This window comes from Pezoporus flaviventris, unplaced genomic scaffold (genome assembly GCF_033815535.1).
Source record: "Pezoporus flaviventris isolate CSIRO_AGI_PZ_B2104156 unplaced genomic scaffold, CSIRO_AGI_Pfla_v1 ptg000002l, whole genome shotgun sequence".
Taxonomy (NCBI): Eukaryota; Metazoa; Chordata; class Aves; order Psittaciformes; family Psittacidae; genus Pezoporus; species Pezoporus flaviventris.
In genome coordinates, this window is record NW_026892550.1 from 12,764,484 (window position 1) to 12,786,243 (window position 21,760).

Genomic DNA, 21,760 nt, shown 5'->3' on the forward strand with positions numbered 1-21,760 from the left:
CCTTCCCACACTGTCTGTCCACAGCCTCTGGAAACCGAGTCCTAGATTATTCAGTATCTCGTATTATCTGTGTACTGATGATCACACAGTCCATAGGACTTCATTAAACAATAATAAGAACTAGGCTTGGGGCAAACTGTTGTTGTTCAGTAGTGTTGCATTAAGAGCATAGTCAGTCGCCAGTCACTATCAATAAGAACTGCCATGATTCTGGATTCATGGATAGTGCAGTTTATTGAAGCAACAGAAGCACAGATTCGAATTGCTGTTGACACATTCACTAACTGCGTTAGTGCTAAAATCCAAAGCTTGCCAACGACTGAGCTCATCTAGATGAAGAAAGCAATTGGTCATTCATTAAAATTAGTTCCCACCTAGTCAGAGGCACAAATTTTGCCAGAGGCATCCCTGCTTTGCGGAGGAGAGAGGAGCGAGCCCATCCACTTGTCTGCAGAGTGGGGCAGTATTCTCATCCACTCCCGTGGAGGAGTTCAAATGCCTAATTTATACTTCTGAGAGAAGTGGAGATAAGGCTGCAGTCGAATTACCTATTGGTGCCACCACAAATGGGGAGGTAAGGAGAGGTAAGGGGAAGGGGGGCAGCCACTGCCTCACTTGGTGTATTTATTATCTGTAAATGAGAGCTAAGAAGAGTTTCAATTACCTTTGGTCAGGCTGCTCCTGGGCTGTGGGACTTGTGAATAGAACCATGAAATATTCACATCACTCTCTCTTCCACCCCACTGAGCAGCCCATCATCCCCATGAGGGGTTTGCAACTAACACACCTCGTTAATCCCTTCACCACGTATCTCAGGACCTCAGGTCTCATTCCTACAAGCAGCACTCACCTTAATCAAGGACATTTGTGTGTCTCAAGCTCTGCCAGTGAGGAGGGGCACAAGGAGCCAAGAGAGAGCAGAAACAGGACGCCTGACCCGAACTAGCTGAAGGCATATCCACAGCATATCGGGCCCAGTATATAAACCAGGGGGAGTTACCCAGAAGGGACAGGCTGGTCATTGTGTCAGCAGGTGGTGAGCAATTGTATTATGCATCACTGCTGTTCATTGTTGCGTTTTTTTCTTACCCCCTTTTAGTTTTATATATATCTTTTATTTCCCTTTTTAGGAGTAGTAGAGTTATACTAAAATCTAATTATTAAACTCTTCTTATCTCAACCTGTGAGTTTTACATTCTTCTGATTCTTCTCCCCATCCTACCCAGGGGGGGAAAAGGGGGTGAGCAGCTGTCCAAGGAGCTGGCAAGAGGAGCCTGGAGCAGCTTCATGTGAAGTTCACTTTGGGCTTGGACTTGAGGTTCAAGCTTTAATCCAAAAGAACCATTTTCTGGACCACAGCTTCACTTCTGCCTGGCTTGTGAGGGACAGCAGCACAGCACCCACAGGCTCCATCGTTGTCTTGGCTGCATCCTTGCATATCTCATGATGGAGATGGTCTGAACTGCCAGGGATGCGACCCGGAGGTTGTCTCTTAGCAAAAGCCGTAGGGCTGCCACAGAAGGGAAGAGAACAGAGCTGCAGAGAGCCCAGGCGAGGGGGGACGGGTGTTCTGCGGGTACGGCAGGCTCCGAGACAGATTCCTCAGCTCTGCTCCTGTCCTGCTGGAGAGAGCACAAGGGCACAGGGATGGTACAGACCCACCCCGGTTGCCCGGACTGGTCTCTTCTCCCAGCACCCCACAGCCCCATTGCTCCGTAGGCCATTTCCATCTCCCAGCCAGGGGCTCTGTGGGGCTGAGGTTCAGAGACAGCCACAGGAAAAGTGGGGTCTGAAGGTCCTGCAGGGGCTGTCTGAGAGCCCCCCATGGATGCTCAAGGTCAAAGGGTGGGGCATGTGAGGGGTAGACTTTGTTCCCATGTGTGTACTCATCCAGTAGAGTTACAAAAATGTGTCAAATTATTGGTTTTGTTAAATACACACCTAGCACTGTTTAACAGAGCAGCTTCTGTCAAAACACCTGTGTCAGGGGTCCCCTCCACTCTTTCCTTACCTTTTTAAGGTGGATCATGACAGTCTATGTCAGAGAGATGCAAGAAAGTTACCTTTATATTTCTTTCGTAAACATCCTGAAATCATAAAATCATAGAATCGTTAGGGTTGGAAAGGACCTTAAGATCACTGAGTTCCAACCCTCCTGCCATGGGCAAGGTCACCTCACACTAAACCATGTCACCCAAGGTTCTGTCCAACCCGGTCTTGAACACTGCCAGGGATGGAGCATTCACAGCTTCCCCGGGCAATCCATTCCAGTGCCTCACCACCCTTACAGCAAAGAACTTCCTCCTTATATCCAGTCTAAACTTCCCCTGTTTAAGTTTTAACCCATTACCCCTTGTCCTATCACTACAGTCCCTAATGAAGAGTCCCTCCCCAGCATCCCTATAGGCCCCCTTCAGATACTGAAAGGCTGCTATGAGGTCTGCTATGAGGAAATGTACAAATAGAAGGCGATATGGAAACAAAATGTCTTGTAATATTAAACAACTACAACTGAGAAGCTAACTTCTAGCTGAGCACAATATTGCTGTTGTATTCAGTTTTCCTTTCCAGCTTTACAGGCTGACAAGTGTGATGCACTTACACAAAGCTGTTGTAGAAAGCACACTAGCAATTACATTGTTATATGTCTTTTTAAATAGCAAGGATTATTTTGGATTACATTAACTTCCAGATTAACACAAGAGAAAACAAAGACATGATGATGATGTGCAAATTAATTACCCAGGGGTTCCCTTCTCAGGTGGATTTCTTCCTCTTTCTTACACATTTGCAAAGTGCTTTTCTTTTCACAGATGCTGAAGGCAGTTTTGTACACCACTTTCTAGTGCTTGACAATTTCCTTTGCTCATGCAAATATTGCTGAGTCTGCAAAGGAGTCCTACACTGCTCTTTGCTACTGGAGTTCAGCAAACACGTAGATGTTTAAAAAGGGGCATGATATACCCAATAGAATAATTTGTCTGGTGGTAAGGATTTAAGGTACTATTTAATTTTGGATACTGGGCTCCTTCCAAGTAATAAACACTTCTAACACAATCCTCCCCCCAAGAACAGGAAGATTAATAGTGAGGAAGAAAAAACAAGTTTGCCTGTTCCATCAGATCCCTGTGATATATTTATTGGATTTCATTTGAAGTATGTTCCTGCTGAAGGACACTGCTGCTGCTGCTGTGAAGTATTTAGTGTTCAAGAAAAAGTTTTATAGTTCCCTAAGCTGAAGGAAAAATGTTTCTGATTTCTTTCAGTTGTTAACTCACCCTGAGCCAAGAAGATGTCCAGATGCCATGTGATCAGTATGAAGCAAAACCAAAGGTTATTGAATTGATTCCAACTGCACAAAAGACTTCAGGCCCCAAAAGGCAAGGGGAAGCAGATGGCTACAGGTGATGTTCCTTGTTGATGCTACTCCATGGCTCTTACCTCTTCTGGTCTGGTATCCTGTGAAAAACATCTCCTGCCATCCCGGTGCAGCCTACCTTCATGGCGGACAAAATACAGATTTCTATGGACAGATTTTAACAACAGCTCTTGGAACATCTTCCTGATAAAATGAAGTGGAGCAGGACAGGTTATGTGGATAGCAGTGCTCGAGGCAGGTGTTGGGGAAAGATGGAGATCTTGTCTGATGAACCATGTCTCCAGAGCCTGCTCCGGCATCCACCCCTGGGCAAACCCACCATCCCATGGCCTGAGTCCATCAGCATGACTTGAAAGACATTGGTGTCCATCCCACTCTGGCTGCAACCCCTGGCAGGGTCCTGCCAGCTACACCTCCCTGAGCACTGCTGCTCCCAGCTGGACTGGGACCCAGAATGCCGGCATTCTGCAGAGCAGTCAAAATGCCTGTATCTATCTGCAAACCACCCTCCTCAGCACTGCCCAGAGCCCCAGCCCAACCCCAGCATTGCTACATGGCCCCATCACACAGGAGCATGCACTGGGGCCACAGGCATCTCACTCAGGAGATGACCCTCACAGGGGCCATGCGACTTTTTCCCCATGGAAAAAACAGGCACTGCTCAAAAACTTGACCTCCAGCTTCTATGATGCTCATCTGAGGCATCAAAGACCTTGGTGGACTCAAGCAATACCTCTGGCACACAGACATGGAAACTCTTCTCCATGCTTCCTCCAGTCACCTTCCCTCACAGACCAGGTCTTCCACATTATTGCAAGGGCACTAGATAACCTTCCCCACCCGCACACATGAATTTGTGGATTCTCATGTTAAAATCATAGAATAGTTAGGGTTGGAAAGGACCTTAAGATCATCAAGTTCCAACCCCCCTGCCATGGGCAGGGACACCTCACACTAAACCATGTCACCCCAGGTTCTGTCCACCCTGGACTTGAACACTGCCAGGGATGGAGCATTCACAACTTCCCTGGGCAACCCATTCCAATGCCTCACCATCGTTACAGTAAAGAACTTCCTCCTTATATCCAGTCTAAACTTCCCCTGTTTTTTAACCCGTTACCCCTTGTCCTACCACTACAATCCCTAATGACGAGTCCCTCTTTGATACACTTGTAGGTCCCCTTCAGATACTGGAAGGCTGCTATGAGGTCTTCACACAGCTTCTCTTCTCCAGGCTGAACAGCCCCAACTTTTTTGCCCTGACATCATATAGGAGGTGCTCCAGCCTCCTTATCATCCTCCTGGCCTCCTCTGGACTTGCTCCAACAGCTCCGCGTCCTTAGGTTAAAGTGTTAACTTTCTGGAGTACAGAAGACAGGATCATCTTAGTGCCTTGGTGACAGCACCCATACAGCCTGTGCCTGCCTTGAAGGGGGTTGAGAGGGAAGAATGGTGGGCAGCACTCCTGCCTGTCTGCTGATAAGGATTTAGGCAGAGGAAGTGGTGAGGCCCCTCTGGCATAGTTTGAGCCAAATTCTGCTCACCATTTCCTTCGGTGGGAAGTCTCTGTCCCTCTTAAGCTCCTAGGCAAGTTCTTCATTTTATTCCTGCCGCATTTGTGGGGAGGGCCCCCTCACACACCACATTACGCTGGTATGACAAATACAGGGGCAACCTATTTCACCATTTGCACATTAATTTTTATGGATGGTGGCAGTAGCGACAGAGCCATGCAATTTTCTACATCTGCAGCCAGCAGACCTGAAAGCACACCTCTGTTTCCCCTCATGACTATGAGCATTGTAAGGCTGGAGGCAGCTGCATACCACGGGATGGATGCCTATAGTGAGCTGCTGGTTATGCAAACAGCTTTTGAGGGAGGTGAGGAGGGGAAAGTGGACTTCTACTCTGCATCAGGCATCAGCTTTGTTTTTCTTGCTCTATTCATACTGTATTATAGCTACTTTGGAAATTCAGCACCTGGCCTCCTGCCTAATGTTTATGCAGTTAACTTTGTATACAAGATGTGAAAGTGAAATAAACACATTCTCAGTACATTTAATACGAAGTGTCCATGAGATAACACTGATGTCCTGTCATCATACTAACTGCATCTCTTCCACTTTGCTTTCTTATTCCTGTTTTTGTATATATATCACATATTGTAATTCTAATATGATCTGTGAAGTCTCATGAGATCAATTCTCTTGTTTGAGAGCTAAAAGAAACCTCCTGTGCTGCATCTGACTCCTTTCAAGAGAAGAAAGCAGAGACTGGGAAAAGTAACAGCAAGAGAAACAGAAAAAAGAAAACAGCAGTCATAAAGTTCCTGAAAAAGAAGGAATGGCAATGGGCAACTTTGGGAAATTTTAGCTTTTCCTTTGTCTCTTATTTTTGTGGAAGATCTCTGTCCCTATAATCCAATCCATCTATCAACTACAACACCTACTAAAATTAAGAATGCAAAACCTAAGACTGCAAACTATGCAAAAATAACCAGATAACACACCTGAACAATTCTCTCAGAAAACACCAGAGTGCACTACTGCATAGTTGAGATGATTTACGGGCAGACTAAATGTTATTGACATGTGCATTTGGTCTACTTCACATACTGCAAAGGGTGATTTTCTTAGTTTTGGGTATTTGATTTTAAGGCAAAGAGACCTGATGCTCAGTGGTCCTTCACACCTGAACTTCTTGTTGTTTTTCTCTGCTGTCAAAACCAGGCTAAATGAAAATAGGTACAGTGGTACTGAACATGAAGTTATCCAAGATGATGCACTCAACTTAATGATGAGATCTGCCATCAGAAGATTCTTAAGAAAATTGTCTCTCATTTTTGATAGATCATCCAAGAGCATTTTTCATACTGTAAGGAGACATGGCAGCTAACAGAGATGTTCATTATTAAATAACCAGAACTTTTGGTTATACAAAATTAACCATAGAATTATACAAATTAAACATAGAAGAACCTTTCTTCTATGTTTCCATTGTAAACTATATAATCGTTCAGGCCAGAAGGCATCTTGTGAGGTTTGTAGTCCAACCTTCTGTTTAAAGCAGGGTCACAGTGAATTCAGACTATGCTGCTTAAACTATGTCTAGTTGGTCCTGAAAAACTCCACAGACAGAGATTTCAGAGCCACTCTGGAGAGCCCATTCATGTATTTATCCTCCTCACAATGAATGTTTTTTCTCACACCAAATCAGAACCCCACCTGTATCAAGTTGCAACCATGATTTCTTTTTCTCCTATCACAAAAGCCAGTGAAGAGGCTATAGAGATTTATTCTCTATAGCCTCCTCATACATATTAGGGGTTAGCTATAAGGTCCCCCCTAAAGCCTTCTCCAGGCTGAACAAGAGCCATTCCCTTGGCCTTTCCTCACAGGAGTGTGCTCCAGTCCTGACTGTTCTGGTGGCTTTCCACTTACACTCACTCCAGTCTTTCCTGGATCTTAACTATGCGTGTTACACACACATCCTTTTATGCACAGGTTCTCCAAATGCATAATCCTACTTTTCTTTGAGGCTTACCTTGTCAAAGTGGTCAATATTCATGATGCCTCTGTGGGAACCTAAACGTGAGGCTCTTGAAGGAGGTGGACTACCTCACATTGCACCAAATTAGCAGCAGAAGCAGCAGGCCTGGGTATTGGGGCTCCCTGGTTGCAGGAATCCAGACAAATGTTTTTGCCTGCTGTTCCTGTCAAATAAATAAAGACAAATTCTACCTCCAACTTGAGCAGATTTCCTGAGGTGCTTACGTATATGGGGACTAACAGGTTAAACTAAAATGAATGGAACAGCAGGTTTCATTCATGCATGAGGTACTTGAAGGTTGCATTAGACTCACCACAAACACCTCTCAATTCATCCTTTCATTAATGAACAGCACTTTCATACCTAGGTTACTTGAAATGTTGTAACTGTATGTTTCTAGTGCTAAACACAATTAAATAGTAATGTAGCTGATACAGTCACAGCACTGTTACAACTAAGGTGGGGGACTTCCCATACCATCCAGATTTTAAGCATTTTTAAAGCAAGATCATTAAACTGATTTGCTGAGGGTGCATAGTATTGCCCAATGAAATGCAGTCCAAGTCATGCATCATTATGGTACCAAAACCTTAATCTATCTGAAAAATTTAGTGCTTACATTTTGGCCACTGAATGTTCTACAAAAAGTATTTAATGAAAGAGGGGCCTTTGGTGCAAGTCTGTTCGATTTCTGGTTTCAGCAGTGAAGCTTCAGGTGGTCATTTCAGACTAGAGAGTGCCAAGTGCAGAGCCCTGTGCAGCAGAGCTCTGCTCCAGTGAAATAAGAGTTCCCCAGGAAATAGTGCACTAGCAGTGCACCTCTACTAAGTGGAATCAACAATGGCCACATATTAAAGACTGTATCATCACGAGTTCTACAAGTGTCAGACAACTTTGCTGCTTTCTATGCTCCATGCATATACATAAGAGTCTTCTGCTAGTAAATCAATGAAACCTCTTTGCTGCTGCTATCAGTACAGTGGGCGACTTACTCTGCCAGACTTCTCTAAATGCAAAGCACCGTCTCATTTTTGAGGGCATTACTGTTGTAGTGGATACTATGGCAAAACAGTCACTCTCCAGTCGATAAGCATCATACAAGAAACGTTTTAAAATGTTTTTGAAAGCACATCTCAAGGAAATCCTCAACCTCCCCTTAGTGTTTCCAAATAGTCCCCGTTGTAGTTGATGAATGCAATTGATGTTTGCAAATGGATTACATTATTTTCTATGACAAATAAGTGAATAGGTGTACTGCGACATTTTTTATATACCCACTGCACAAGAGCCTGGCAAGGCTTATCACTGAAGTTATAAATGAAGATTAACCACATTAGATTTAAGGCTGACAAAAATACAGACTTGAGTGTGCATGTTACCAGCAGCCAAGCTCTATTTCTCCAATGATCCCGTGTTCACTGCTTACTGTTCCTTTCCATATCTTTTCAAGAGGCTTGGGAACAGAAAATTATTCCAGTTTTGGTATAAGGTACAAAGTTTAATGATTAGACAATTACAATCTGGAATTATCAAGTGAGAATTACAAATCTGTGAGTAAAACTGGAGAAGTACTGAAGTGTAACACCCTGCAGAAACTGTTAACAGTAACTATAGAGCACCACTAATTTCTGTGGTATGAAGTTTTCCCAGTTATATCCCTGCTGTGAAGCTCCCTTGGGAATAGAAGGGATTACTCTTAAAAAATAAACTGAATATAAATCTCTGACAACAGGCTATTAGGTCTGCTTTGTGTTTTGATGAGATTTATGCAAGTGCCCAAGTGAAGAGATGCAAATTACCTTTCAGAATATTTACTGAACCCAAACAGTACTATTTCCACTAACAGATGCTAGTAACAGTGAACTCTGCAGATGCATCACAGACAAACACTTCTGATCCTCTTGTGTTTGGAAATGTATTCTTACATTTCTCTTCTACTTCTCCAATCCTTCCTCCCTGCTCTCTGTAACTTATCATTGCAATATAAATGTAATAACACTGAAAATATTAATATTAATGAAAACACATTCACAGTGGGAAAGTAATGACTCAGGCTTGTAACTTCTCTTACACATTCCACCAATAATCTCTTAAGAAACAAGCATCAAATACCATGACCTTATACAAGTAGCACCATTTAAAATTGTAAGAAAGCACACTGAATATGTTTTTATACATTTTATTGCTTGTAATAACTGTAGCATCATTTACAGCTTTCATTTCCAACACATCAAAGAGAATCAGCACAAACAAAAACCTATCCAAGCTCAGCACTGCTGAAGTGGAACCTTGGTTATATAAGCGCTGTACACCTTGGTGTGTAACAGACCTAAGAACAGTCAGTTCATCCAAACACTTTAAGTACAGTCACTCCAGCTTCATGCATTTTTCAGGGCTGTCCCAAGTTTCATTTTAGGGGTGCAAAAAGAAGATTAAGCTACAAGATTTACAGAGATGACTCACTTTTAAAACAAAATTCTTACGTCTAAATTATTAAACTACAGCAAGGGCCCTTCTTCAGCTGTAAAAATTTTGCTCTGCAAAACAAAGAAGAAAACAAGATTAGACACATTGCTGCATCAAGCACAAGAAAGATCAGCAGCAGCCTAAAGACTTGCTGGTTCATGCTGCATCTATTCTCATTTCTGTCAAAATTGTGCCAGATTCAGTCACCAGCTCCTGAGCTGAAATGGAAGTAGATATAAAACCAATCACTTCCGCAAGGGCTTTGTCTTTTTAAATCCTCGCTGAAAACCTGAGACTTGCCTGACAAGCGCCTGCATGCAATCCCCTACTATCTGCACAGAAACTTGCAGAGTCTCAAACCAAGACAGTCCATTTGGTTTTACTCATTTCTTTTAGTTGTTTATGAACTACTTCTTAAAATGAAAGTTATTATTAACTAGCCATTGTGATGAACAAGCTTTATCCTCTGATTTCTTAATGTAGGTATAAATCGTTCTAGCTGATGCATTTGTTATTTAGCTTACCTCACTGGCTTAAATACGAAAGTCAGCACAAGAAGGAAGGAGTAACAGAAGGCAGAAAACAAGCCCAATTCAAACAGGTAGAACTGAAATACCATAGAATTAATAATAGATAGAACAAACATCTCAGTACGCACTGAAGACCCCACAGGAGGCTGTGAGGTAGTCCTTAACTAGCAACATCACTGAAGTTTAAGTTGTCCAGCCACTCAGAAGCCACAGTACAGACTTTGCCATGTTAGATTTCAGTAAATGAGCCTAGAACCTCCCTCCCCCACCTCTAAAAGACCCCCAGGATCAAAATTAAACAAAATTACAACAGGATTACGCTTAGGTATATTCTGCTGTGCTTCAAGGTGGGAGTTTTACCTGAAGTGAACCCTTAACCTCTGAAGATTCCAATAATGTAGGAGCAGAAACCATGCAGGGATTCCCAGCAATGTTCCCGGGCCAGCTTCATTGCTTCTGTTTCATTTTCAGACCCTTGACTATGTTGGGTTGGTTTTGTAAGTGGTAGTATTGGAGGTTTTAATATTTTCTTAATAGAGCTTTTCCCTGCTCCCCTTCCAGAAGTGGAAGTTTTCTGGACTGATCTGACTTGGTTTGCTGCATCTCCTGGTTCCATACCAGCAGCTATTTGCTTCATGAGAGCTTCTGAGGGAGCCTTTTGGCACATGGTGATCTTCAACACTTGTGTGGATTCGCAGGCATGCGGGAGCTTTCTAAGTTCCATGGCGATCTGGTTCCAGTAAATCTTTGGGTTGTTTGTGAAAGCACGACAGACTGATGGCTTGCCAGTGAATTCACACCAGTAGGTCAGGCCTTGGCTTTTGCATTCAATTCTAAGTTTCATCTCCTCATCCCCACTCATGCTCATTGTGCAAACATCTTTGGTTTTAGTCCGAAAATTGATTACTTCACCGTTGCTTCTTTTCTTTGGCTTCAACTTCTGTCCCAATCCTCCCATGCCACAGATCACTACTAGGAAAAGAAGAGCAAAACTCTTCATGGTGAGAGGAGATGACTGAGATCCTTGGGCAACACGATCCAAAATACGTGAAAGCAGTAAGTGGCTGCTCACAATTTAAAGGCTTGGTGCACAAAGGAGCCTCTTACCAGTGGAACATGGGACGGAAGGTTTATTTTTTTTTTAATAAAAATAATAAATCACACTTCAGTAAGCATGTGCCATAATTTATAGCCTGAGGGAGTGTCAAATAACCTGTGAACCCCCAAGAAGGTAACAGGACAAACCTTGTAAATGCAGTTAAATATAGAGTGATAGTTGTATAACTGAGAAGCACATTCCTATCCAGGATGAACATGTCATATTTGATTTGAACAGATATTTTCCCTTCTCCAGCTGCTTTATAGCCAGCTATCTTCATGCCAGAGCTTGTAAGACCATACTGAAGTAAAAACAGATGAAAGTGCCAAAGCAATCTATGCCGCTACATCTAGGTGATTAAAATGTGTCTTACTAATAAAGGCTGATTTGTGGAATGGGTTTTCTGTGGATTTGTACAGTAAGGATCCAACGTTAACACTTCATCAGCACATGACACATGTCAGCACAGTGGGGACACGTTGAAGAATCAAGTGCACATTCTTTGAGCTGTGAAAGATTTTTAGACTTGCAGTTTTCAAGCATGTTAAGAAATAAAGGTTTAGCAAAATAAGGTATTACAGGCCTAAATATAAACCAAACATTTGGAAGTGTATCACCATTGTCACACCATGGGTTGTTTACAGCCAAAGGAGCAAGACAACAGAGTTAGCTTATCATGGCTTTCAGCAGCAGGGAAGAGACCCCAGAGTATGTCAGATATTTGTGTTTTATCACCTTCCACTTTTTTTCTAAATAGGTATTTTCCTGTTCATAATAAATGAGCTGTAAAACTGAAACTGCCGTAAAACTGCCATAAAACAAAGGCAAGAGAACAGAAATGTATTACTGCAGAGTCCTGTACTAGCAGTTTCTGCTACAGCAAGTAAAAGCAGAGCTAAGGAAAATCATGGTAACTTTCTTGGCATCCAGGAGGTCATGAGAAGAATCCCTTCCAAAATTCTGCAAGCCACAGTACATTTCTGGCTAATAAGACCCCAGCAGACATGTATGATACACCAAGTCTGACCTGAACAGCTTCTGGAATAGTGAGCATATAATTTAAGTATGCTTGAATAACTGGGGTGCTAGAAACCCTGGGTATAAGAATGGCCATACACAATGGAATAGAACACTATTTTGTATACCTAGCAGTTCAATACGTATTGATAAAGAAAATAACAAGGTAAAACCATTCATTGAACACAGACAGTGAAGCAGAACAGAAAACTAAAATTGCAAAAGGTGCTTCTCTAATACTTGACACTAGAGTCCCTGGCTGATGTGGCATCCCAGCTTGTCCGGGAGTTGTCTGCTTCAAGATGCAACCACTTGGAACAGCCATTTTGGGTAGCCTGAACCTCATTCTTCCAGTCATTCTTCCAGCCATGAAGTTCCCCATGACTAAACACCATTTGTTAGAGAGAACAGCATAGCTTTCTTTCCATCTCCTCTCTAAGGCAATTTTAATCACATTTTTAGTAGAGGTCTCATTTCTATCTTTTTGCCATTTGCTCCCCCCAACTGTCTCTTTCAAAGGACAGCCTTAGGAGTCTCAAGTTTTAGGAGAAACAGCAATGGTACAAACCTACTTCAGATTCACAATTCACTCTTCTATTGTTTTCTGGAGGTCTTCTTGCCCAACATCCAGCCAGCCAGAAGAATCTTGTTGCCTACCTCACACTTCATTTCACCGCACCTTCATTTCAAGAATTTAAAATCCCTACTGCAAACAGTCAAATAACTATTAATATTTGACAAACAAATGTATTATTTACACTTGGTTATGCATAACAGCACTGACAGTTCCTAGGTTAGAAACTAAAGCCATTCATCTCTCTTGTTCTAATAGTTGTTAAAAAGTTCAAAACTACTTAAAAGTTACTTTATACCAGTTTCAGACCTATTGTTCTGAAAGTTTTTAAAGTGCAATCATGGAAACAAAACAGACTACAAGGACCAATACCAAAGTTTGGACTCAAGAGCACTGGTATATTTATGTATTACAGTTAATATGTTAATGATCAGTGTTTGTCTTGCTCCCATCTGGCATGTGTGCCCCGTCTGCCTGTGCATCACATGAAACAGCTCCTGGTCTGTTGTACCAGTGGAAAACAACTGTCCTTTTACAAGTTAAGTCAGGATGCCAGCAGTGAACTACAGGAGCAGAAGAACCGGCAAATATTTAATTCTGCTGTCACTGCTGCAGCACCACCACCAACAGGCAAGTGGTAACACCTTGAGCACTTGCAGGTTATGTGGGTATCCTCTACAACTCATTAGCTCAAATCCTTCCATCTCTGCATAATCTCTACAGAAGATGGAAGCTCCCCCACTCAATATTCTTTCAGTTCTTCCTGCTTCAATTCTTAGTCTCTTATGTTGCTTAAGCTAAAGTCATTAACAGAAGTCAAATATAGCAGAAATACTTAATCATGGTAAAAAAAATTATTTTCATAAGAAGTTAACTCAGTTCATATCTTCTGAGACAGGTCTACGCAACAAAACAACTGAGAATCAAACATCAGGTAGTTAAGCAACTTCTTTTTTATTTAAATGAACTGGGAAACTGGGAATTTTCTCAAATTAAAAATAGAAACTTTTAAAAATCTGCAGTTCTGAACATTACATATACACATATGCTACACACTGGCAATTAGAAATGTTTTCATTTATGACCTAAAAATGAAAAATTTAAGGTTATTCCAGGTTAAAGACTGGGATCGCTTTTCAGCATGTCTTAACAATTACATGACTGTTTGACAGAATTACCCCTACTTCAAGCCAACGAAACTTGTTGGAAACAAAGTTAACAATACTGACATATGAAGAGACAATATTTTAGATCGATATACACAATTAATTCACCCACCTTAATGTTTTACTCTAGTAATAGAGATACTTTTGGGCCTTGTTGATGAATTCTGGTGTTAATTCAGCAATGCAACTGTATGCCTAAATTCAAGGCAGTAACTCTAGTAGTAGAAATGTTAACTCCAATTGTAAAACACATTTGAGTTTCAGTATTAGAAATCATATTTTTAAAATATTTAGCAAAAATAATATTGCTGCCCCCTGAAAGAGTCACAGCTTAACAGTGGTGTTATTAAGAACATCACAGAAGTGAGTGTGAATGAGGAAAAGGGAGGCAGAAAACGTAAAGCATTCTAAAAATCACCCACATATGGCATTTCTCATGCTCTTTTTGAGTACTACTGAACTCTAGAAAGCTTAGCTTTTGCACTATATTATGCATCACGGACACTCCCAACCCTCCCACCCAAAGAGTTGCAAAACAAACTTCTCCCAAAAAAATTCCCTTTTAGGTCTACACTGCGAAACCCACTAAATACTAAATATTTTTTTTTAAAAAAGAGGGAGCAAAACGAAACTGCAACTGAAGTTTTCAGAGACACAAAGAGACACTGTGGATCCCATTACACTTCAAATTTAGTCCAAAGTGACCATTCAAGAGCACCAAATAGCAACACTGATCATGCTGGTAAATTTGTGAAGAGCACTATACAAGATTAAAATCTTAACTAAACACTCAAGTCTTAAGAAAAATGTATATACAAAAGTCTCTGTATACAAAATGCATTTTTATGTAAACGTGTATGCACTGTTTTTAACACAAATCAACAATTTAAGAACTTGACCAGTTGTCAGAGGATTGCTAGGCAAAGACTGTTAATCTAATTAATTTATATACTGTGATGTAAGGTAAAAAGCCCAGTGTAAAAAAGTAAAAAACAAAAACCATTTTAATTCAAGCTTTGAACAGTGGTATTTAAGAGGCAGTGCCCTGATTGCAAGATATTCTGTACAGTAGTTTATGGCATAACATTCAACAGTACAATTGGGATTTACAGTATGGGCGACATAAAATGAGTGGCTCAGGATTTAGAAGATGAATGCAAATGCCAATACACTTGGAAGAATAATGATATATTCCCACAGAAGAATCTCGAGCCTCATTTATATAGCCTGGAAATAAACACAAAACCAATTCAGGGAATCTTTATGAAGACAGAATTATAATGTAATTTAAGTAGAATTAGGCATAGATTTTCACATGGGTATCAATATGGTTCAATAAGTAGGTTATTTTTTACTTTTACAACTTAAAACACTCATGTTATGGAAAGCAGAGCAGCCTTCTTAAAAATAGTACAGTAGTAATAACCTAGAATTGACTTTAAAAGCTCATCACTTACCCCTTCGTGTTTCCAGTATGTGTTACCACTGTTCCACAGAGCTATACGAGAAAAAAAACACAAACCAAAACCATCATTTTTTTTTGCCCATGAGTGGAACAGAAATACCGCGTCTGAGTAAGGTGAGACAAGCTCAGTTGGCATGAACTATTCTCAAACTTGTACCCACTTAAGCAAGAATTTTTCCAAAGAGGAGGAAATAGATTCATGGTTTTCTCCACCAACCTTTCTTTATTATCTTTTTTATCTTTGTTTCATGATAGGAAGAAATGTTTGGATTACTATTCACCACCACTCCTTTGAGAACATAACCTAGCCTCCCATTTTGCTCTCATAAAAGCAGTGGCTGTATTTGAGGCTACTTGTATCTTTGGCACACACATAAAAACACTTGTGTGAGATACCTAGAGATATCGTATTTAGATATTTCATACTTATAAAGAAAAATATTGGCTTCTCCTTCCAGCAAAATAATCCATCTGATTCTGAAGGACAAAAAATCCCTGTGGGATTCTTCACACGTGCAAAAGTGCAGGTGTACAGAAATCTATTTGAATTCATGTCTCAAAGTGTCTTCCAAAATAATTTATAGGAAACGAGAAAAAGGAAGGATAGCGTAAGAGTGAAGAGTTTGCCAAAATGAAAATTAGAAACAAGACTCTATGTGCTGCAGGAATCCCAGAATGAGAAATTCAAAAAGCATGTCTCACTCAATTAGCAGTTTTTCAAATTATGTCAACATACAGAAGTCAGCACTGCTGAACCTCTACATTTTATTATGGCAGCCCATTTTGAGTAACTTAAAACTTAAGATTTAAGAAAATAAAGTCAAGACTGAACTAGTGGGTCTTTGTTTAAATGATTCTTTTAGGTTAGTAATTTTTAGCTTATTCAGGAGCACTGTATTAATCACTATTCATCCATCACCGAAATATCACAGAAAACATGCTATGAATGTCAAGAATATTAACATTCATATTAAAGATTCAAAGATCAGAAAGGTGCTTCTAAGGCCTGAACAATTATTAGTTTCCTTTTATGTAAAATATCAAAAGACCTTAGCACTGAAAGTCCTTAGATATGCCAGAAGAAAGTATTTTTGAATTAAACACATAGTAGGTTTTAATATTCAGAGAGTACCCTTAAGTTGCAGAACATATCATGACAATTGTAACTGTAAGTATCCCTAAAAGTATTGTTATATATAAAAATTTCCTTCAGAAGGAATCAAGATTTGGTTAGCAAATTAATTATTGTTAAATAGAGTTCTAATGAATAATAACATACACCTGATTCAGCCACAAAATCTGGCATGACTTCCAAACTGTGAGTTCTCTTGCTATTTACCCATTATGAAAGGAATTTCTCTACTAATACTCAACCTGTACTTTCAGTCATGAGGTCGCAAGTTAAGGCACAGTGAGCATAGATTTCAATTTTAAGTTAGATCCTTCCTTAAGCAACTCAGATATTTTGCAACCCTAACTATCAAAACTGTGGGACACTCTATGGTGTCCCTATGGAAACTGAAAGTCTCACAGTAGCTAAGGTTTTACAGCACAGAAGTTGGAGATACAGAAAAGAACTCCAATCCCCTTCTTTGTAAACAAAACTTGACTTTCTTATTTTGTGACATTACACTAGTTCTACCCATGCAGAAACACCCACTTTCTCTGTTTGTGTTTTCTGCATGTCCTGCATCACCTGCCTTTTCCACAGGAAAAACTACTCTTGTCACAATCCAAGAAATGAAACAATTTGGGATTAAGAATGCATTCCATCCTATCACTTTCAATGACTATCAGAGTATTTTAACGTGTTTATCAATTTAGGACCACCCACTGGCCTAGATGAATACCTAATCACCTGGATTTTAAGATCTAATTTTGGCAATTACTGTGTTAAGTTGCTGGAAATGACGACAATATCTGCTGCTACGTAAAGAATATTGGAGAAATATAAATCATACAAATTTTCTATAGTGAGTAACCATGCAAAAAAAAAAAAAACAAACACCCCACATATATAAGTGATTCTCTTTAAAACGTGCAGAAAAGTGGATAGGTGACTAATATAGTAGATTAAGTAAGGACACATGAAGGCATGCAGTTTCAGACTTGGTTTACCTTGTAAAAACAGGATTGTGTATACCATATAAATGCTCTTTATGATAACCATTATTACCATTTTCCATACTGTAATAAAATAAATACACCAAGAAAGACCATGTTAACTATAAAATGTGCTATGTACAGTATGGCTTCTAAGACATGTACATGGATGTCAGTATTATGTGCAAAGATAAACTGTATCTGTACAACAGAACATACTTTTCCTTTATAACATTCAGGAGTTGTGGTATAATTATAATTTAATATTTTTTAAATACTTTTATATATTCTCCAAAAATTAAGTATTTTGGTATTCTTGAATTGGATATTCTAATATAACCTATATTGTCTGGTGAAACAGAACACGTTACCTCATTTGAGGCAACAAGTTACATGAAAAAATATAAACCCTCCCACCAGAATAATTGTAACAAATACCAGCAAAAATGTCTTACATTTTCATGGGTATGGTTTCACCACTAAAAAACACAGAAAAGGAGGAGTAATTAACTAGACACTAATAAGTGAGTAATTTTAGCTGTACATGCCTGTTTCTGCTCCACTGACTAGTGAATGTGTTTCATTACACAGTGTATGATGTGTGATGACCAGTGTGAAAACTGAGAAATGCAGTGCACAGGCTAACTGAACAATGAGCAAAACCAAAGAGTAGAAAACAGTGAAAACAAAACTGATGGGAAAATGTGCAAGAACAGTTATCATAAAGTAAAATGCCAAGTCCCTGAGACAGAGGAACTGCAATTGAAAAAGGAAAGACTTGTTAGGAATAACTAAGACAGAAAGAAAGCAAAAAATTCATTCAAGAAGATTACAAAGCAGGCATAATTCACCTTAACAGGTTACTTAGCAAAGCTAATCACTTGTACATTTAGAATACATTTATATAATCACTGTACATGAAGCTCTGAAAACCTCATTCTGAAATAAGTTTCTCTCAAAGTCAGGGCTGACACTATCTGCACAGAGTCACAGCAAGTCAAGGCAACCACATCCCACCTGCACAAAGCACTGTGCAGGCACCAACCCAAACCTGCAATACTTTACAAGAACATACAGTTCTAATCTGAAAGTGCAGAAGATCTCAGGATTATAGTGCCTTCATGTGAGATACTACAAAAATATTTCAATCCATGTGCCATTTAGCTTACTTAGGAGTATATACTTACTCATCATATACATCCTCTGTATCCATTCTACGATAGTATTTGGAGAGTTTCACAGCAAAAATTATGGCAGGAATTAAAAATATTGAAGAGCCTCCCAAACCAAACCAGAAGGTATTCTGAAACAGAGCAGAATCCAGGAAAAAGACACTGACATTCTAATCATTTTACTGGAAGAACACAGCCAAAATTAGTGGCACTGGCCTCATGGATTATCTGAAGCTCCTTATACTACATGGGGTAGGGCATGTTAGGTATTCTCTACTGTCAATGTGAACTAAAGTAAGAACAGCACTGTCCTCAAATGTAACCAAATAGAAATGTGTCTGAAGTTGCTCAAAGCTACACAGCCATAGTGCCCTAACTTATTTCAATGTACTCAGCCTTGGGCGAGAAAGTAATTTTGCATCTCAGCATTAATTTACCAGTCACATTTTTTCTTTCTCCTTTCTTGGTATTTTAAAGTTTTCATCTTTCTCATGGTTCTTTCTCAAAATCCAAGTTTCCAGCACTTTTTCAAGGTACTTTTAAACTTGCTAACTGCAGCCTGTTTGTGTAACTGATTTCATTATCATACAGTTGAACTGAGTTATCACCAGATGTTAAAAAGATCATTTTTCAAATTTGATTTGTATTGGCTGGAGGCATTGTGACTTTCAAGTGACTCTGCTAAGTTCTATCATCAGGAAAATCATGGTCCATCTCCCACCAGATGGTTAGTGGCTACACAAAGGAGAACAGAAGCTCTGTAACATGCGAGATAATCGATGATTCTGCCAGGTTAGGAGGTTTATGGGGTTAAGCATTATCAAGATTGAGCATTTGTGGTTAAAGCACTATCAGGGTTCGAATGCTTTGGCTTTGATTGATTATACACATTTACTCTTGATATAATTAGGACCCTGCTACAAGTGCCATAAAGCTAAGCAATAGCTAGGAGATATTTTAGGCAGTTTCCAGACATGGTTTCTTATGCTCTTTTTAATACATACTGCCCTCTTTCCAAGCTCTTTTGGCAAGATGAAAAACCAATACTGCCCTTATCTATTGCAACCAGTCATGTTCCAAGTCTCCACTGTATAGGAATGTATCAAGGTCTGCTACAAGTCAAATGATAAAACCTCATTCAGGTTTTCTAGATTCCAGGGAAGATACCTGAGAAAGCTTTTCCTTCCCATTTCTCACTCGCTTCCTTCCCCCACTCCCTCTCCTTAAGTCAGAAACATTTACAGCTGAAACTTCAGATCTTTATGCTTTTCCATTTCAAGGTCATTCAGAACCAAGTAATCAAACAGAAAACCAGCTATTTTTTCCAAGATCTTTTATTCCAAACCAGTAGTACTGTATTTACTTTGCAATTCAAGTGGTAAGAAATTTAATAAGAATAGTTAATTTTACAACATTCTTGCTAATAGAAGCCTAAGTTTACAGGGAAGATAAAACAAGTCCAGAACTGGTTTGGCTTTGGATTTGATCCAGATCTGAACTTTTTTTTTTCCCCTGCATAACTTTGAACGTGACACTTTATTGTCATACTTCAGAACAGCCTAGCCAGAATAATTAAATGCAGATGTACATTCAAAGAATTTCCCACTGCCCCAGTTCTGAATAACAGAAAATATTCCTTACCACAGAATCAATTATATAGCTGCATAGAAAAATATCTACTGCTGTATCTATCACATTGGCAATAGGCTTGCATGCTGCTACCTCCATGGCAATCTGAAAGACATTAAGAAAATAAGCATATAGTTCAAAGTATGTAACAGAATAAAATAAGAATCTCAAAACTTGCTACAGATTATAGCTACAGATGCTATTAAATTGTTTTCTCTCACCCTATCAAATTCCAATGAGGGTATGCTATCAACTGAACAACTCTAAAACCTCAGCTTACTTTCTTAAAGGCAGCAGCTGAAGAAAGAAAAATCAAAAAAGATGCTAATGACATCAATTTGAACTGTGCAGTATTAGCACAAATGCTAATGGCAGATTTCAATCTAGCCCTGGGAAAAAAAAAACGTAGTTTTTACATCTTATTCCAATCAACACAACTCATCATTTCTGTTCTATTTCAAAAACAACAGAACTATTTACAGAAGACAAGTTTTCCCCTTCATAGTAAGTACAAATCTCTTACAAACTGAAACTATAAAACATACTATCAAAGCAACATGATCATTATTATCATCTAGATTTTTCACATTCTTTTCAAACACAGCTTCTCTCATGAAGTTAATGCATCTTACCGACTCCTTGACCCACTCAATGTATTGCTCAAAGTAGCCAACAATGGTATCCATGTACTTTTTCGTCTCCTAGGAACAGAAAACAGTGAAGTGAATAAAAGTAAATGAAACTTTATCTCCATGAAATCATAAATTAATGTACTTTAATTAACTAAAGCTCACCTGTACAATAACTAGAGAAGCGTTGTTATTTATGAGAAGCTGGGCAGCATTAACAGCGCTTATGACATTTTTCACCTTAACCTGGAGAGGAAGAGACAGCATTTAATATAAATAAGTAACTTTCACGCTGTTACAATGGCTCTGCAGTCATTTTTGGGACCCTATTCTCTTTAAAACCAATGTTACTGTCCTGTCAAAACATGCAAATCCAGACAGAACATGAGCCAGCCTATAGATTCAAGATCACCTGACAAAATTCTCTCACTACTAAGAAAGGAGGACATTAATAATTATAAACAGTATCTTTTCCTGAATCCTATTACCGATTTATATACTAGATCAGCTTTCTCTTCCATTCTCTTTCCTTTCTGTAAAAGTAGAAATACATTCATCAATGTAGTATATAATGTTACAGACACATACAGTGCACAGCAAGAATACCGTGCCTGTATTACTATTACAACTCTTACTTACTAGAGTATGATTCTATACAGCTGAAACATGCTGCTAATCAACATGCAAAAGGACTGAGACACTTCTTCAATGCATGTGCAACCCTATTAAGTCTCTCAAAGAACACACACAAAGGATAACGTACATACAGCTTGAAACTGTAGAGGTGTTTCCCAAATACACTTACAGGTCAAACACTGTTATCAGCACCTGATTTCATGACTTCTTAGCCCCACCTTCCAGGTTCAAATCACAGATTCTAAAGGAAACCTAGCTCATCTGCTGCTGTGGACAGGTGAAAACCATAATGGGAAGAACTGGGTTAGGTATAGCCCATCAAGCTGTTGCGACTATGACTCTTAAG

General features: G+C 39.6%; 2 protein-coding genes across 11 annotated transcripts in view; both read right to left on the reverse strand.

Moving 5' to 3' along the window:
- Nucleotides 1-9,091: 9,091 nt before the first annotated feature.
- FGFBP2 (fibroblast growth factor binding protein 2) lies at nucleotides 9,092-12,558 on the reverse strand. Its single transcript, XM_061469621.1, has 2 exons — nucleotides 10,285-12,558; nucleotides 9,092-9,465 (listed from the first exon to the last, which is right to left on the reverse strand). The coding sequence occupies exon 1, from the start codon at nucleotides 10,922-10,924 to the stop codon at nucleotides 10,298-10,300; it is 627 nt and encodes a 208-aa protein (XP_061325605.1). The 5' UTR covers nucleotides 10,925-12,558; the 3' UTR covers nucleotides 9,092-9,465; nucleotides 10,285-10,297.
- A 991-nt stretch (nucleotides 12,559-13,549) lies between these two features.
- Nucleotides 13,550-21,760, reverse strand: part of PROM1 (prominin 1) — a 63,098-nt gene continuing 54,887 nt past the window's right edge. For 6 of the 10 annotated variants that reach the window (XM_061469540.1, XM_061469560.1, XM_061469531.1 and 3 more), the window contains 7 exons: nucleotides 20,944-21,024; nucleotides 20,782-20,850; nucleotides 20,162-20,254; nucleotides 18,536-18,651; nucleotides 17,364-17,432; nucleotides 15,238-15,278; nucleotides 13,550-15,007 (listed from right to left, as the gene is read on the reverse strand). In XM_061469540.1, the coding sequence (XP_061325524.1) occupies nucleotides 15,260-15,278; nucleotides 17,364-17,432; nucleotides 18,536-18,651; nucleotides 20,162-20,254; nucleotides 20,782-20,850; nucleotides 20,944-21,024 (447 nt within the window). In that variant the 3' untranslated portion in view covers nucleotides 13,550-15,007; nucleotides 15,238-15,259. The other 4 variants (XM_061469585.1, XM_061469590.1, XM_061469597.1 and 1 more) reach the window with 2 other exon arrangements.

Coding starts and splice junctions, on each gene's coding strand:
- FGFBP2 (XM_061469621.1), bottom strand. CDS start 10,924: ATGAAGAGTTTTGCTCTTCTTTTCCTAGTAGTGATCTGTGGCATGGGA.